This window comes from Corvus hawaiiensis, chromosome 4 (genome assembly GCF_020740725.1).
Source record: "Corvus hawaiiensis isolate bCorHaw1 chromosome 4, bCorHaw1.pri.cur, whole genome shotgun sequence".
Lineage (NCBI taxonomy): Eukaryota > Metazoa > Chordata > Aves > Passeriformes > Corvidae > Corvus > Corvus hawaiiensis.
In genome coordinates this window covers 78794412-78811623 of record NC_063216.1, presented here as the reverse complement: position 1 = coordinate 78811623, position 17212 = coordinate 78794412, and the positions used below count along the sequence as shown (strand labels likewise).

Here is a 17212-nt window from a genome sequence, read left to right as displayed (position 1 = left end):
GCTTTTCCCATTCCATAACCTCCAGTGGCTGCTGCCTGAGGGGCGCAAGATCTTGGAGGCTGTTCTTCCTTAAAGAGTGACTTGGTTTGAGCACTTGAGCTCGCAGCTCCTGCTGAGGGGTGGCTTTAATTGCTGCTGGGCTACTGCCTGTGGATAAAAACTTTTAATTATAATTCCCTAAGGGAGAGGGAAAGGATCCAGCATTGGCAGCAGCTCTTGGGGAGGGGATAAGAGCATCCACAATGCTGCCTGGGATGGGGACAGGATTTAAGGAGACAGGGAAAGGCAGCTCAGAACAGAGAATTCCCAAGCATCCTTCACCCCAGGAGAGATGGTTTTGGTTTAACCTCAGTAAGATGATGGCACTGAGCAGGTTCTCCTACAACTTCTGCTCTCCCATCCCATCCCTTCTCCATCCTTCTCTGTCCTGCCATCAGCAACTCCAGCTACTCACCCAGGAATGCTCCCAAATGTCCCAGACTAATGACAGCAGGATTGTCTGTGCTAGGAAAACAAAAAGGCTTAAATAAAGCAGCTTCATGAATCCCTAACGAGCTGCTGCCTTCCCTGGAAAGGAGGGCGATCCCAGGCTGCTTCCTGCCTCACTCTGGGCTGTCCATCCTTTCAGAGTCCAACATTCCTGTGACAGCACTCCCTGGTTTTTATGCTAAAGTATGCCCTGATGGAGCAGGGGAGAGAGAAGAGGCACCAGAGCCTCCTTGCCTGTGTTAATGGATCTGTATTTTGCTTTGGGGTTGTTTTTGTTTTTAAAGATGATAATCCAAGCCGTAACTGTGTCCTCTCCCCACACCCACCAGCATTTCCCTGTGCAGAGGAAGATGTCCCCAGCCTGTCACACCCTGTGGACAACACCAGGAACATCCCTAACCCTTCTCAGGAGCCTGGTAAAGACCTTGAAGCCAGGAGGACCCAGGACAGTCAGACAAGACCAGGCTGGAAATGAGCTGGAGCTTTGGGAGGGTCATGGAGAAAGCTGGAGCCCATAGCCACCCCACTGGCTCTGTCCCTGGGATGAAGTGACAGAGGACAGGAAATGGTGGCCACAGAGGGGCCCAGGGCAGTAACCAAGGCTCACTTAAGGAGAAACAAACTTGTTTCTGATTTGTACAAAACTGCTTTAATGACAAAACAGCTGAAAATACCTTTGGGTGCATTTCTGGTGCCATCAAACATCCTTGTGCGATTCCCAGGCCCGAGTCCCTCCCAGGCCCAGGAGGATGGGGGACTTCTCAGGCACCTTCTCCCAGTGCAACACATCCCCAGGGAGGGGTCTGTCCTCAAGATATACAGAAATCCCCTTCAAGACCCTCCAGGAAGGATAATTTTCCTTCCAGCCACTCAGGTGTGGGCTAGAGATCCCTCTGTGACACGTTCTGGCTTTAAGGCTCCTCATTTCAGGAACAATTCCATTGCATCCACCCTTCCCATCCCTGAAGCCCCACAGGGGAAGCCCAGCAGCAGCAGGAGCTTCAGGAAACGACGCTTCCAGACCGGAGCCAGCCCGGCCAAGTCCCTGAGACACTGGAAAAGGTCTTGACAGGTGCTGATCCCAACGAGGGGGTTGGAGAAAGGAGAATCCAAACCTCAGCAGCCACTGGGCGAGGGGGCGAAGAAATACACGGCCAGGAGGATGAAGTAAACCATCACCAGCACTGTGCCTGGGGCAGACAGAGAGGGGTGGAAGGAGTTACTCCCTGGAGCAAGGAGGGACGTGGGTTTAAGACCTGGTGTGGTCTGGATTAGCCCCCTGTAGAGGACTTCAGTGGTCCTCTACAAAATGTGCATTAAAGAGAGTTTAAATCCTTTTAAAGGGGGAAATGGGAGTGATCCCCTTTGGACCTGCTGTAGGGGGACAGCCCCAAATTGGTCACCCGAGACCCCAGGATTGCTCAGGGCACCACGGCCGAGAGCCCTAACAAGCAGATAACCCCAGGGCTGGGACCCAGGAGCCCCCCGTCCCAGGGAATGTAGGGATAGTCCAAGTCCCACAGCAGCCCTGTGGGGATGGCCACCTTGGAAATAGTCACATTTGCCATCCATGAAGATGTAGTTCATGAGCACCACGCTGAACATGCTGGCGTAGACGTGGAGGTCACTGAAGACGAGCGTGAAGTTGGTCGGCTGTGAGGGAGAGGATTTGGGGTTTATGGCCAACCAGGACAACCCTGCTCTGACTCTGGGGACTTACGTGTCACCCCTTAAACCCTCTCTGCCACACGTCCCCAGGGTGGGGACAGCACCGGGAGACAACTGACCCCACTTCCCCCACACTGAGCAGAGGGGAGACACTGGGAAGGGCAGCTGTGCCCTTTCCATGTCCCACCGTGTCCCCAGCCCTGCTGCAGGAGGTCCCCCAGGGCTGTGCTGGGGCTACTCACGTAGAAGATGGTGAAGAGCACCAGGATGGGGATCTGGAGCATGCAGACCTGCACCGCGATGCAGTTCCCAATCTCGATGCTGGGGAGGAAGGACAACTTAGGAGCTGCCAAGCACCAGGTCTCCGGCAGCCCTTGGGGTGAGAAAATCCCAAACCACAGAGCCCATCCCAGTTCCGACACCATTTCTTGGGTGACTAATTCCCCTTGAGGACAAGCTCACAGGGGTCTGACCCACCAGTGGCGGGGCAGCCCATCGTGGGCACCAAGGCACAGTGATGGGACTGGCACAGAGACCACCCCAAAACTCATCCTTGGAGCCATCTCACCTCAAGCTCAGGTTGTTCTGCAGGGCAAACTGGATGCCGTTGACAATCTCTGGCAGCTCAGGCACCATCGCCAGCACGGTGACACCGATGAAGTACTGCAGGGAAGAGGTGACATCAGCCTGGCCCTGACCACATCCAAGCCCTGGCCAACCATGCAGAGCATCTCAGCATCTTTCCCCCACTGCTTTTGGGGCTCCAACTGCAGCCAGGGCAGGTCCCCATCCCTGGAGGGCACATCTTGGTCCTTGGGGACACCCAGACCTGGCTCACCTGCGAGATGGTGGAGTTGGTGAGGATGGGGCTGATGTGCTCCGTGGCCAGGTCGGCACAGGCTGCCATGCACAGGGTGGAGAGCAGGAGGATGACCAGGGCCCGCCAGCGGGACCAGTGGACCACGGCGCTGTGGTGGTGGCCAGGCACTGGGGAGAGAGGAGACGTGTGGGACACTCCAGAGCAGTGACAAGAGTCAGCCCCACAGCCAGGACACTTGGGGACACTCACTGTGACAGTCGCTGACGTGGATGTCGTAGATGTGTGTGTGGGTTTTGAGGGTGAAGAAGAGCCCGATGAGGTAGGCAGCAGGGAGCAGGATGGACACTGTGTACACCAGGGGTCTGTGGGACACAGGTGACACTGTCGGTGCCACCGGGCTCTGGCATGGAGACCCCAGGGGACTTCCCCTGGGGATGGAGGAAGGGGGGCACAGGATCATTGGGGTGGAGAGGGGTCCCGGCAGGGATGCAGGAGCATGACTGAACCCAGGAGGTGCCACCCCGATGTGGAGACAGCCCTGTCCCCACCGCAGCAGACACTCACTGGACGTGGCTGTAGTAGAGGGTGCCGTTGTTGTCCATCTGCAGAGAGAGCACCTGTCAACAGGGATACAGGGGACAGCCCCGCAGCCACCACCCAGCATGAGAGCCAGGGGGGCTCAGAGCATCCCCGACCCCAAATTCCCCCTGTTGGGGGTCCAGGTCCCCACTCACCAGGTCGAAGTGACAGTTGTGGCAGAGGTAGTGGCCCAGAGGGTTCTGGGTGACGTTGTGGCACTCGCCACAGACCAGCTTCCCATACACCTTGGAGAAGAGCGTCGGGGCAAAGACACCTGCAGGGACAGGACATGGGGTGGGCACCCACCCTGGTGGGACACCCCCAAACCTGGGGACACCCCTGTCCCCAACTCACCTCCCACAGAGAGGAAGAGCAGGGCTGAGCCGACGCCTGCAGAGCGGCTGTTGAACCGCTGCTCCTGGTGCCGGATGCCCCCGATCACCATGCACAGACCCTTGAGGATGGAGAAAACCCCCCAAAAAATCCCCATCAGTGCTTTGCTCACAGCACCCTCCCGGCTCACAATGCCACCCATCTCACCGGGACAAAGAGGACACAGCCCACCAGCGTCCCTGTCAACGCCGACTTGACCACCTCGGCGTAGCAGCGGTTGCCCTCACGCGAGCCCTTGATGAGGGCGGTGATGTAGAAGGTGAGCTCAGTGATGGAGCCGAACGTGGCGTTCACCACCGCCCCCACCGCGAAGTTGCTCTGGGCTGAGATGCTGGAAAGGAGGAAAACCATGTCAGCAGGGCTGGAGTGTCCCCACTTTGCCACCAAGTGTCCCCTGTCACCGCTCACCTGGCGATGGCCATCCCAATGTAGTAGGAGAGGGGCATGATGGAGAGCAGGGCCAAGGTGAACTTGACGGCGGAGCCGGTCAGGTGGTTGGGGCTGTCCGCGTAGCCCAGCACCAGCGTCACCAGCACCAGGGGCAGCAGGTCTGGGGCAGCCAGTCAAGGACACAACAGAGGTGGGGTGGGATTTAGGGTCACTCCCCACCCTTCCCACTCCAGCTCCCAGAAGGATACTGACGGCGAAGACGTTGATGCCATCCACGGCGTATTTGTAGTAGTAGCGATTGGCAGCACAGTAGCAGCAGAGAATCACCTCCCCCTCCAGAGGCACCTCTGTCTGCAGAGGGACGAGAGGGTCACCCTCACCCCAAAATCCCTCCTGGAGCGGGGTGTGGGACCCTCACCCTGCCCAGAGTCACCCACCATCTTCAGGCGCCGGATGAGTACCCGCTCTGGGGGCAGCAGCAGGACACGGGAGGTGGCACGGGCGCTCAGCTTGGCCACGGGGATGAGGACGATGAGGAGCCACGCAGTGACACACACGAGCCCGTGGGCCAGCGCCAGCACCGGGTAGCCCAGGCACAGCCACACCACGGTGCTGGCACGGTGCTGTGAACAGGAGGCCACCTTCAGGGACTGACCCCCAAAACACTGACCCCAGGGGAGGGGAGGTGCCCATGGGCACCTTCCCCACCACGCTGGGGGCTCTGGGGGTGGTGTCACCATGTCCAGCATGGGACTCACCCAGTATCCAGTGCCTGCCCAGCACTGTGGGTGCCAGCAGCGCGGTGTGGGACCCCCGAGCAGGGCTGAGCTCTCCCCCGTGCCAGCCTTGCACGCCTGGTGGGATTTGGGGACCTGGGGAGAGGGGGGGATGTCAGGGTGTGCATAGGGCACCCCAACCTCCCCGTCCTGGGGATTCCCAAGGTACTCTTACCTCCACTTTCTGGATCACTTTGCCAAAGGGCCAGAGGAAATACCCAGCCAGGTCCCAGCAGAGCCGCCCTGTGAGGACACGACCATCAGTGTCCCTTCCAGCTACAGGGACACTCCTTGGAGAAGGGACTCAGGAGTCCCCAACACCCATCGGTGCTGTTTTGAGCTCATCCAGCCCTCACATGGGGGGTGCCAAATTTGGGACTCACCATAAGGAGCCCCTATGACGGTGACGAACATCACGGCAGCCACGAGGACGTAGAGGAGTGAGAGCCACCAGCCAAAGAGCAACAGGTAAAGGACATTCCCACACGTCAGCGTGGACCCTGCGGGAGGGAAGGTACCAGGTGGGACCATTATCACCTGTAGCTGCCTAAATCCACACTGCCACCACCCAGGGTTGTCCCCAGGGCCGCCCACCTCCAGAGCCTCGGATGACATTGAGGTCAGAGTAGAGCTCCTTAACGATCTCCGATCGGTCCTCCCAGGGCCGTGCCGTCACATGGCTCTTCCATTTCTTGAAGCCGAACTGCAGAGAGAGAGGGGTTTTCTTGGGATGAGCGAAGAGGAAGAATAATAAAACCCATTACAGCCCTCCAGGAGCACCCATGGGTGCCCCCACCCACCTTGTAGTTGTTGGAGAGTTTGTTGGCCTCCACGGCGTTCTCGGCCGTCAGGGTGGTTTTCACCACGCAGCTCTCACACACCTCCTCCGAGTGGTGCTGGTAGCAGGACGGGGTGGACATGGCTGTGGGTGACACCCAGGGTCACAGTGGGTGTGGAACCCCCCCCAGTGCCTCATATCCAGCCCATCCCACAGCCAGCCTACCTGGGGGGACACAGGGACGGTGCAGGTGGCAGCCCAGCTCCCCCAGGTCACCCTGCACGTTGTTGATGGCAGCGCAGTGCCGGTCGCAGAGGGAGCCCCGGCGGGGGCCATCGCTGTCACCGCGGGAATCCGGGACCTTGGGAACATCTGCGGGAGCTGTTGGAGTCACACTGGGGCCATGTCCCCATACCCTGCCCGGGCTCAGCAGCGCAGGACAGCCAAGTGCTGCTGTGCTGGGGTGTCACCTTGGTCCCCAAACCCCGCAGGGGAGACACAGAGCTCCCAGGGTCCTACCCAGGGGATGTTTGGGAGCGGGGACCCCACCAGTGCCCGGGACATAGGGGGGAAATTCCGCTCGGTGCCCGGTGCGTGACTAGGGAGGGGTGACCTAGTGGTGCCCGAGGAAGGAGGCCCACCTTTGGTGCCCGCCCGACCCCGGAGACCCGCCTCCCCCAGCTCACCCGGCGTGTCCTGCGCGCAGCAGCAGCGGCGGCGGCGGTGGCGACGGCCGGGCTCAGCGTCACTGGCCATGGCGACAGCAGCAGGCCCAGAGGCGGTGGTCCCGGTCCGGCCCGGCCCGCCGGAATTTAACGGGCGGGGCCGGACATGCGCGCCCCCGGGAGCCGCCCCCATGCCAGCGGGAGGGGCCGGGCCGCCCCCGCCGCGGGTGGGATGCACCTGGGAACGGTGCGCGGGGCGGCAGGGTCGGGAATAGGGGTGCGCAGGGATGGGGATGCGCGGGGAGCACGGTGCGCGGTGTTTCGGGGTGCAGAGAGCCCGGGGTGCAAAGCGCTGGGGTGCGCGGTGTATTGGGGTGCAGAGAGCCCGGGGTGCGCGGGGTATCGGGGTACACAGGTGAGAGGGTGCAGATATTGGGGTGCATAGGGATGTGGGGTGCACAGGGAATGGGGGGTGTGGTAGATCGGGGTGCCCGGGGATTGGGGTGCACGGTGTATGGGGGGTGCACAGGGATAGGAATGAACAAGATGTGGGGTGGGCCACATATCGGGGTGCACGGGGATGTGGGGTGCAGAGGTAGGGCCTGCAGGAAGAGGGGTGTGTGATGTATCGGGGTACGTGGGGAGCAGGGGGTGTGGAGTGTTGGGGTACACAAGGAAGGGGTGCACGGGGACCGGGGTCTGTGGTGCAGAATGTGAGCAGGGATGGGGTGCACGATGAATTGGGGTTCACACTGTGTCAGGGGGCATGAGGACTGGGATACACAGGAATCTGGGGTCTGTACTGGGAGTGGGGTGCAGAGTGTATTGGGATGTGTGATGTACTGGGGTGCAGAGGGAGCAGGGTGGATGGTGTATTAGGGTGCACAGGGACTGGGGTGTGGGATATATTGGGGTGCACAGAGAGTGGGGTTTGTGATGTACTGGGGAGCACAGGGAGCAGAGTGTGCCAGGTACTGCCAGGCACTGGCACAATGGGTACTGGGGTGCACAAGGACTGCGATGTGTGATGTGCTGGGGTGTGTGATGCATTGGGGTGCAATGCACAGAATATTGGGGTACAGAGGGACTGGGATGCGTGATTGTATTGGGGTGTGTGGTGCGGGGACTGACAGGTGTCGTGCACAGAGTATTGGGGTACAGAGGGACGGGGATGTGTGATCTTTTGGGGTGCAAAAGTATCTGGGGCTGTGTGATCTCTTGGGGTGCACAAGGATCTGGGGCTGTGTGGGGAGAGGCTGTGCAGGATCCTGGGAGCACAGAGGGATACGGGGCTCTGGGGACCCCAAAAGTGCGCAGGGTCCTGGGGCTGCAGAGCCTGAGGCACCCTATGGGACAGGCTCTTCCCAAGAATTCCCACATTTTGGTGAAAGAAGACATTTCTGCACCTCAAGTGTTTAGAACATGAGACCGATGGAGCTCATGGGGCTGTGCTGGCCTTGAGCAGGGGAGTTTTGGGGTAAAACCCAGCTAAATCTGGTTCTTGAACATTCCTCTTTGGTACATGGATGGATATGGTGATGCTGAACCCAAGAAAAACCCCAAAAAGTGTTTGATAAAACAAATTCATTTAATACAAGAACCAAATGAGCCATTTTGTAACCAGTTCCTTGAAAAAACCCAGGTCCCCCAGGGGAGAGACACAGAATCCCCAGTACCAGTCAGTTCACACCAAAAACCAGCAACGTTCCAAAAATTCCTTTTTCCCCTCCCATCAGTAAAAAATACAGTACAATGATTCCATGTGTTTATGGTTCTAAATACACTTCTAAAATACTCATTTACCAGAATTTACAACAAATTCTCCCCGTGCCCCTTACAGAAATTTGACAGATACTGATTAATCCCTTCTTTGAAGCCAATCCAAGTGCTTTTCCCCCAAAAGGTACTTTCCAAAGCCTGTGTAGAGCCTGGTTCCCCACCAAGGTGCACAAAGCTCCCAAAACAAGTGGTGATCAGTGAAAAAAGCTGAAGGAAAATTCCATTCAAAAGCGAAGGCAGATGAGAGTTGGTGGCAGTGAAGGTACCCGGGGGGTTCAGAGCTCACAAGGTCCCTTAAGAGGAGAGGCCACGCTGGTTTTGTACAAAAAAAATGAAAATAAAAATTGAAAATACAAGTAAAATTCTTATTTGCTGAACGCAGCAAGTCAAACATGGTTTTGTCTTTCCTTTTCAGCTGCAGGAACATCTCGAGGCGTCTGAAAACACACACCAAAACTCAGGGATAAAATTAATTGGTTTTTATCATGCAGATAAAATGGAGCAAAACTGAGTCTGAGCTTCCAGACTTGGAACTTCTTGGATCCTGAAGTTGTCCAAGTTGCTTCATCCTTCCAAGTGTTGGATCACTCACAGCTGTGCACAGCTTTGGGAGGGCTGTTCCAGCTGCACTCTCAAAGGAGGTTTGGTTTAGCTTAGTCTGAGATCAGTGAAGCTCAGTTTAAACAGGACAGGTTGAGGTGAGGAGCAGGAAAGAGAACTCCCGCCTGGAGTTCATTCACAGGAGCATTTCCGTGGTGAAAAATTCTAAGTAATGCCTCAGCAAAATCCACATGGGAATTACAGGCACTTCCTCCCTCTGTCTACAAAGCTGAGCTTAAATTATCCTGTTTTGTAGTAAATCCATGTTTAAGTCAAAGTTCATCCCACAGAGCAGCATCGTCCCCCGGAGCTGTGTCCCGTTATTCCCCAAAGATCCAGAGGACGTTGACTCCCGATAAACCCAGATTTACACGCCTGCAAAACCCAAAGGGATCAGAATTAGCCACTTTTATTAAAAAGCTGCTGGTAATTTGATTTTAACACCATTAATTATCACCCCACTGTGGTGGTTTCGGTCTGATGCCATCCCCACCTCATTCCCATGGGATACCTACCCCAACATCCCAGATTCCTTCGTCTTTATGATGTACAGGAACATCAGCAAGGTGTGGAACATGTTGTTCCTGCCCTGAAACCACAGGAAGAGACAAGGATTTAGAAATCAAAACAACTAAAAATTGCAGGATTTTGGTAATTTGGAACTTCCCCTCAGAACTCACACCAGCCTTAAGAGGTGACATCAGTGACATCACCCACCAGGGATTGTGATTTGGGATTTTACAATAAATTGGCAGAAAATCAACATGATTGCTCCTACTTAGGAACTATTGTCTCCTAAATAGATACTACAGGTAGTATTCAGCAGCAGAGTAAGTACCAAGTCCTGGGCAAAGACCAAGCTGGACCATCCTCTGTGTAAACAGACAAAAAATTGGTCTAGGATTTAAAAAGACCCCAAGTCAGCCCTGGAAATGATGCCTGAGAGCAGGAGGAGAACAAACCCCAGTACCTTGGGCAAGCTGTAGACTTGGCACTCGTAGATCAGCTCGTAGTGGGGCGGGTTGATGCTGCTCTGGTAGATGCAGAACACGTTTTCGTTTGAAGTGTCTGAATTAAAAATTAACAAAAACCCCCAGATTTTAGAGGTGCTGAGTTGATCCCAGAGGAAAAGAGCAGCTCCAGGCCAGCCCAGTACCTGGTTTATCCGGAGTCTGGATGAAGTGTTGGGAAGTGAAGGTTTTGCCATCAGGATACTTGGGGTGAGGCGGGAGCCTGGAGTCCAGGTAAGTGCAGAACACGTGCATGAGGATCTGGGCAAACACAACCAAATCTCACTGGAATGGCCCCAAAAGCCAGCAGCTTCCTCCTCATGATCCCAGGAGTTAATCCCAGTCTTTGGTGCTTACAACACTGGCTTAACCCCAGGCTTAGGAGCAGCTCCGTGCCTAAATCACCAATTTCAGATTTGGCTGAGAAGGGCAGAGGAGCTCAAAAAACAGCTCTGCCCACCCCAAACCCAGCAAGGAAACTTCTCCCTTTCGCTCATGAAAATCACTGGAAAAGTCTGGGCCGGCCACGAATCTTAGGAATGACAAAATTGTGAAATGAAGTCCTGGGTTGAGCATCCAGAAGATCAGGTCACAGCTTGAGGATTGTTTTAACCCTTTCTGGAGAGTTCTCAATATTTGATGTGCGCAACATCAGCAGATTATCTGTGATCTGATGCTTTCTGTGCTCCTTATACCCAACAGCAGCTGTTTGACAGGGAAAACAGGAGATGTGCTGGAAAAAATGCCACAAATCTTAAAAAATCTGGGAGCTGTCCCTTGGAACTCACAGCATTGTATTACCCTCAATGAACAAAAATGTGAAATTGTCTATTTGGGTGGGGTTTTTTTTTACTAATAGCCTTAAATTAATGTCAAAAGTTCTTTATTTGCACTTTTGAGGTGTTCCTCTTTATCAGGACACTCAGCTGCTCCATGGCTGGACACTTCCAAATATTTAACCATGTTCCCAACCACAAAATCAAATCCTATTTCAAGGTTGATTTTCCAGCAATGGAATCTCTTTAATTATCCAGCAGCAAAGCTGCAAAGCTCCAATTTCTGATTTTCCCATGTTCCTCAAAGAATTTCTGGCTGCTCCCTCCAAACCCTATCCCAAAATCCAAGCAGCTTGAAGCTGTGGGATCCAGGTGTCCCTGGAAACTCACCGAGGAGTCGGTGGGAAGGTCCGTGTCCCATTTCCGGCCCTTGAAATCCCCTCCTCCGTTCCATCGGAAGGAGCTCATGCATCCTCCCTGGGAAAGCTCTGGAAGCAACAACAGTTATTCACTTCCTGGGGGCTGGAAGTGCAACAAAACAAAGGGGGTTTCTCGTGTAGAAAACAGGAAAAATTCAGCTCTTAAAGGCTTGGGGAGATGTTGATAAAAGGGGGTAAAGTTACATTATCATCATTACAGGATGATTTTTGTTCATGGATAATGAAAGGATTCAATCTCTTTCCACCCTGAGCAGGCAGGAGGAAATCATGGAATGGTTCGGGTTGGAAGGGATGTTAAAGCTCATCCAGTGCCAGCCCCTGCCATGGGCAGGGACACTTTCCACCATCCCAGGTTGCTCCAAGCCCCAATGTCCAGCCTGGCCTTGGGACCCAGGGCCAGCCACAGCTTCTCTGGGCAACCAACAAGTTCACTGTGGCATGGAAATGTTTGGAAATCAGAACAGCAACACCACGAACCTCTGATCCTTTCCACCAAATATTCCTGGTTTGGGGTGAGATCCAGGTACTGCACCAGAGCGTTCAGGGTGGGGATGAGCGGAGCTTTCACGAGCGCTGCCTGTTTGAGGCTGCTGATGCTGGCTTCTGCAACACAGGAGGCTCAGCCAGGGAGCATTCCCAGCTCCCCTGCCGAGGTCTGGAAACATTTTATACCCGACACCACCGCAAGCAGCAGCTCAGTTACTACAAAGTAGCACAAATCTCCTTCACATCAAAGCTACAAGGAACCAACAGGAACTTAAGAGCGGAAGAGGGAGAGAAACAAAGTGGGGACAAAAGCAGCATCCACCGTTTGTTTATAGGCTTTGCAACATGTAGCTCTTGAGGAAACACTCTAAGAAACAGCCCCAAAAGAGGCATTTAATTAAAATCCATCACACCAAATCCTCCTCTCAGTTAATTTGAAACAACAGAAGAAGCAGCTCCTTCAGAATCCTAACCTGACATGAAAAACATAACTCCAGGTCATCAGAATTTTTACAAATTCGAGAGAATTTTTAAAACCTCACAGTTCTTTCAGGAAGTGGGTGATTTGAAGGAAGAATTTGGAAAAGCACATAGCAGTGGAGACAGTGAGACTTTTGGGAGATGCTGAATATTTACAGCACATCTGTCTTTGAAATGGTTTCTGACTGATTAATAAGCAATAATTGATGATAATTTGAGCTTACAGTTAAATTTAAGGGGAAGAAAAAAAGATACATTTAAGGATTTTACACAAATTCTTGTGCTAGCATTGACATTTCCAGAAGTATTATGGAAAACCTTCCCAGCTGAATGAAATGCAGGAGGTGGAACAAAGCACACCAAAACAGAGCAGAAATGGAACAAAAATATTTCCCAGACCTAATTTACGTAACAGCCATTCCACAGGGAATTCCCAGGCTGCTGATCCTACCTCCAATCTGCAATTCTGGGCAGCCCATCCTCCTCAGCTGAGTGCTCACAGATTCCATCTCATCCACAAGTGGCACCAGAATGGTGTCATTGATCCACTAGGAAGGAAAAGGGGGAAAATTGAAGGTCAGAAGCAACAGGAATGTTTAACAAATCCCTCAGCTTACACCCTACAATCACCCCCACCACAACCACAAGGCAGTTTAACAGAAACACTGAAGCCAATCGAAAAGAATTTAATTATCAGGCCAGGCAGAATTTAAGTGACCCTTTAATAGCTTCTGAAAAGGCAGAAAATTAAATGAAAAGCAGTTGGGAAAACTGTATCAGATAAAGCTTTTCTGGACAATGAGGAAAGTGGGTTATGAATCAGTCCTCCAAGCACAAACTGATGGATCCATTCCCTCTCCTGTTTGTCTCAGGAAATCGGGGAGATGAACAATTTTTGGGATTTGTACGTGACAGCCACCCCAGCCCTCAGACAGGCACTGCAATCCCTCCCATCTCAGGCACAGAGGACATGGAGGAATTTTCCCACTCCAGCCCACTTGGAATTCCTTAGAGAGGGACTTACATTCCTGAATTTGGCAGTCCAGGAATCCATGTGATCCAGGAGCTGTCGGTTCATTGTCACCCGTGCCCAAACCTATGGAAAGGTTTATTAAATCCATGAGAACCTCACAGAACCCAGAGTTTTTAGCTGGTTAAATGCTGCAGGACCTCTCCCCCACACTCCTGATACAGCTCAAATCCAAACCTTTGCACAAAGGTACATTTTAAAATCTCATTTCTCCCTCTTGACCTTTTTTTCTGTGGAATTTACCTCTTCTGCAGCCTGTTTTGAGCTCAGATCAGCTTCATCCTTGTGTGCAGAAGGAGCCTGGGACCTGCAAGCCAACTGATACTGGAACTTCCTCAGGATCTGTGCATGGTCTGCCATGGACCGGCTGTAGTTCCAAAACGTGGGGCTGCTGGAGGGAGAGCTGGAATCCGAGCTTCCTGAAAAGATTAATTCATTAAAAGGTTATGTTCAATTATTGCCACGTGATTCTGGAACAAACAGCACAGGGACACGGGGTCAGTGTGAGTGAATACACTGAAATCACTCTGCAGAAACACTGGATTCACCCTTATCTTGACTGTCTCAATCCAGAACAAAAACTGCCTGGAGGGAGTTTATCCCCTTTATCCTTATCGTGATTGTCCCAATCCAAGACAAAAATTTACTGGATTCAGCCTCTTTATCTGAAACCATCTCAACAAAATCCCCTTCTTATCAAGGTGATCATCTTATCTCAGTCCCTTACAGCCAACAACTGCTACAGAGATAATCCATCAGCATTCCCATGCCTAGATCCTATTCAAAGGAATAACTGGAGGAAAACTGCCTGAAGGAAAAACAGAGGGGTTCTACCTCCCGCCCCAATTCCTCAGTGGGTCCTTTGCCAAGCTCACAGGTGATCACCCATAATTGGCCTTTTTACTGGTACTTCTCCCATCACAAAAGCCAATTTTGGATCAAACCAACACCTCTTCCCTTCCAAGCTTTTCCCCCTAAATCCCCCAATTTACCTAATTGGACTCGGTGCTGTTTCTCCTCCTCGTTCCTCAGGAAGGTGTCCAGGGATTTGACATCTGTTATGCAGTCGTCTTTGTAGGTGGAATTGTTGTACAGAATGGGGGAGAATCGGTAGTGAGACCTTATCCCACCGCTGTCCACAGGTCCCACGCTCATGGAATACGGAGATCCATTGGGAGAGTGGCTGAAGCTGGAAACCTTGGGAGAAAACAAAAAAAAATTTAATTCTTTTTCCTTTACGAGGCTCAAGCTGTGCCCATAGGATGTGTCCTGGCCATTACCTTACTGTAGCTGCTGCTGGGTGAATAAGTCACAGAGGTGCTGTGAGAGGGGCTGGCCCCTGCCAGAGCTTGGAGCTGGGGGCTGTATCCACTCAGACAACTCCCAGAGAACTTGGGGCTGGCACTGGGAGAGCGGGAGGGGCTGTAGCTCAGCACACACTGCCCCTGGATGGGTGGGGAAGGGGTCAGGGACAGCACTCTCTTGGCTGCTGGCTCCCGTGGAGGGGTGATTTGGACAGCTGCAATGTAAGGACGAGCAGAGTTAGAAGTGGGGATGCAGCAGCCTTAAATTCCCCTTCTTTAAACACACACAAAACAGACGTGATTGTGCTTTTAAGGCAATTTTAGAGATATTAAAAGGGACACTGAGAACCTGCTCCCTACAGAACTCGGATAAAACTGAGACCTGTGACCCCAACTCAGAATAAATCCTACAGCTTGACATTCCATAACCTGGGGAGCTTCTCTAATATCCCATCAGCTCCTCCACCTACCCACTGCTCTCATCTTTACCACACTGAATGTCTTAATTATCTAAAACACAGTTAGTTCCACCTCAAATGGCCATGAACTAAACCACAGCAAGTTCCACCTCCAATATGAGGAAGAACATCGAGCCCAACTCCTGGCCCTGCACGGGACAGCCCCAAACCCCCCACTCAGTTTACAGCTCACACCAGAGGAGGTAATTCACAATAAAGAATCCTGCACTGGAGAAGCAAAAAAAAAAAGCCCTGAAAATGATTAAAAAGAGGGTTTATTCCCCACCTGCCTTGCGCAGCCAGCCCATGATCTGCTGGTTGGGACTCGTGACCAAGCTCGTCGGTGCTGTTGTGTAGGTGAAGTACCTCCAGAAATCAAACAAGGCATTGAGGCTGAACAGGGCTGCCAGGGCAAATTCTGCAAGGAACACACGAGTTTCCGTCATGGTTTGAGCAAAAATGACATTATTTGCAAGATCGGGCTATGTCTATTAAAAAAAGGTTATTATTAGTGCTGCCAGTTTGGGGAAGTATCTAAGGTTTCTTCTCTTTCTCAGGAAGGAAACACTGGAGATCATTTTCTTCACTGTTGAAATTAATTTATCTATTTTAAATTTTAATTTTTAAAATAGGGTGCTTATCTTCCAAAAAGGAAATCTCATGATTTTATGAGATTTGCTCCTTTCCACCCTGTTTGATACAACTTAGAGTCTCCTCCTCTGAAACCAACTTGAATTGTTGCAAAATGCCACCCACACCCAGAGCACAGCACAGCAGGAAAAGAAATCTAAGGCTCTCTAAAGCCTTAATCCACACATTAAAAAAGATTTCATGCATTAAATAAGTTCTTCCTGCCCTTTCACGACAGAGAAAAAGATGTTAACACTCCTTATGTGCCACTAAAAAGGATGGAATTACAGCAGCTTCAAGGGAGATCGCAGAAAGCAAAACAAAGTTTTGATTTAGAACTCAAACAGAAAAAAAAAAAAAGCTGCCTTAAAAACGACCTCCCAGCAATAAAAACGAATAAAAAAAGAATCCTGAAATTTGATTTAAATGCCGCAACGACTCACCAATGTACCAGAGTGGAAAGCAGGTGATGTTGTAATATGTGCTTAGGAGTTTCCCAGTCCTGAAAAGCAAAACAAGAAGGGAGAATTCAGCAAAAATTCCACCCTGGGGGATATTTAGGGCTTCACACAGCGGAATCTTTGCTGGTTTGAATCAGATGGAACGATTAACTTACATTTCAGTGTAGATCATGCCTGCTACAGATATATTGAGGAGTCCCCAGGCCAGCACCACCTTCCTGGTCTCAGCCTGTTTCCTCATCTTCACAGCCAGGTCGATGAGGGAAGTGTCTGGACTCTTATTCGGCGTCATTTTCTGTGAGAACAGAGGGAAAAGGCAAAATCTGTGAACTTTTATTCAGCTGGAAGATTCTCAGGCAAGTTACTGAGGAAAAGTGTCCACCTTCTCCCTCATTTTTGAATAATAACATCCTTCGAAAGGAGGAGGGAAAGCTCCTGCCTCCTCCAGGCAAGACCAGTGTTTTTATCGAAAATTCTCACTTATTTCAGTAGGTAACACAGTATTTTCTGTCTTATGAAACCCTCAGATTTCATTTCCTCCTTTATGCCCAGTAACACCTTATGTAAAGGAAATAACCCTGTCACAGGCAGGCAGCCCTCACATCTCCCCCCAGACCTCAATCCTTTCCGCAAACTTCTCTCCCCTCCTCAAACTTCACCTTTCCCCCACCCCAAAGCTCTCCTCTCCCTCACCACGAACCTCTTCGATCCTCCTCCTCAAACGTCTCTGACCCCCCGTCCCAAATTTAATTTCTCCCGCTTCCCAAACCTCTCCTCTTTCTCCACCCCAAACTTCTCCCCTCCTCGAACCTCTGCTCCTTCCACTCCCCTAACCTCACTCCTCCCCCTCCTCAAACTTCATCTCTCCAAACCTCTCCGATCCCCCTCCCCGAACCTCCCTACATCCCTCCCAACCTCCCTCTCCAAATTTCACCGCTCCCCCTCCCCAAACCTCACCGTCCTCCTCCCAAACCTCCTCTCTCCCCCCCTTCCCATAGATTTCCCCTCACCTCTGCCCAGATCTGTCCCGCTTCCCCCTCAGGCCGGGCAGATTTCCCCCTTTTCCTACCGGGGATCTCCGCCCCCCTCACGCCGCCGCGGCCTCGCGCTTTCTGCGCCTGCGCGGGCGCGCGCGCCCCGTCACCGGCCGCGCCGGGGGGCGGAGCAAAGGGGGCGGGGCGGGGCGGGGGAGGGCGCTCG

The 17212-nt window shown here is 52.6% G+C and overlaps 2 protein-coding genes across 3 annotated transcripts; both read right to left on the bottom strand.

The window, feature by feature from the left end:
* Window positions 1-1115: 1115 nt before the first annotated feature.
* Window positions 1116-6732, bottom strand: LOC125324771 (low affinity vacuolar monovalent cation/H(+) antiporter-like). 2 transcript variants are annotated; one of them, XM_048301089.1, is made up of 20 exons: window positions 6580-6732; window positions 6119-6274; window positions 5916-6037; window positions 5710-5818; window positions 5499-5615; window positions 5291-5358; window positions 5098-5211; window positions 4777-4962; window positions 4588-4690; window positions 4358-4499; window positions 4097-4280; window positions 3911-4010; window positions 3712-3830; window positions 3542-3579; window positions 3227-3339; window positions 2996-3144; window positions 2726-2820; window positions 2400-2478; window positions 2034-2142; window positions 1116-1679 (listed from the first exon to the last, which is right to left on the bottom strand). In XM_048301089.1, exons 1-20 carry the CDS (start codon window positions 6647-6649, stop codon window positions 1606-1608), a joined length of 2247 nt encoding a protein of 748 aa, XP_048157046.1. In that variant the 5' UTR covers window positions 6650-6732; the 3' UTR covers window positions 1116-1605. The 2 variants fall into 2 exon arrangements, with proteins under 2 accessions (XP_048157046.1, XP_048157047.1); XM_048301090.1 differs by having other exon boundaries at window positions 6119-6265; window positions 6580-6731.
* A 1393-nt stretch (window positions 6733-8125) lies between these two features.
* On the bottom strand, window positions 8126-17127 carry TMEM209 (transmembrane protein 209). The gene is made up of 15 exons (XM_048302196.1): window positions 17023-17127; window positions 16168-16307; window positions 15995-16053; window positions 15208-15339; window positions 14440-14678; window positions 14152-14356; window positions 13403-13578; window positions 13154-13225; window positions 12581-12677; window positions 11641-11766; window positions 11114-11211; window positions 10094-10208; window positions 9908-10005; window positions 9453-9526; window positions 8126-9312 (listed from the first exon to the last, which is right to left on the bottom strand). The coding sequence occupies exons 2-15, from the start codon at window positions 16302-16304 to the stop codon at window positions 9258-9260; spliced, it is 1683 nt and encodes a 560-aa protein (XP_048158153.1). The 5' UTR covers window positions 16305-16307; window positions 17023-17127; the 3' UTR covers window positions 8126-9257.
* Window positions 17128-17212: the final 85 nt, after the last annotated feature.

Bases quoted from the DNA above. Each gene is read 5' to 3' on its own strand.
- LOC125324771 (XM_048301089.1), bottom strand. From the start codon at position 6,649: ATGGCCAGTGACGCTGAGCCCGGCCGTCGCCACCGCCGCCGCCGCTGC. The intron at 4,011-4,096 runs GTGAGATGGGTG...TCCATCCTCAAG, and splicing joins GCTGTGTCCTCTTTGTCCCG to GGTCTGTGCATGGTGATCGG. The intron at 3,145-3,226 runs GTGAGTGTCCCC...CTCTCTCCCCAG, and splicing joins CCACGTCAGCGACTGTCACA to TGCCTGGCCACCACCACAGC.
- TMEM209 (XM_048302196.1), bottom strand. From the start codon at position 16,304: ATGACGCCGAATAAGAGTCCAGACACTTCCCTCATCGACCTGGCTGTG. The intron at 14,679-15,207 runs GTGGGGAATAAA...CTTACATTGCAG, and splicing joins GGGCTGGCTGCGCAAGGCAG to CTGTCCAAATCACCCCTCCA. The intron at 14,357-14,439 runs GTAATGGCCAGG...TTTTCTCCCAAG, and splicing joins CCAGCAGCAGCTACAGTAAG to GTTTCCAGCTTCAGCCACTC.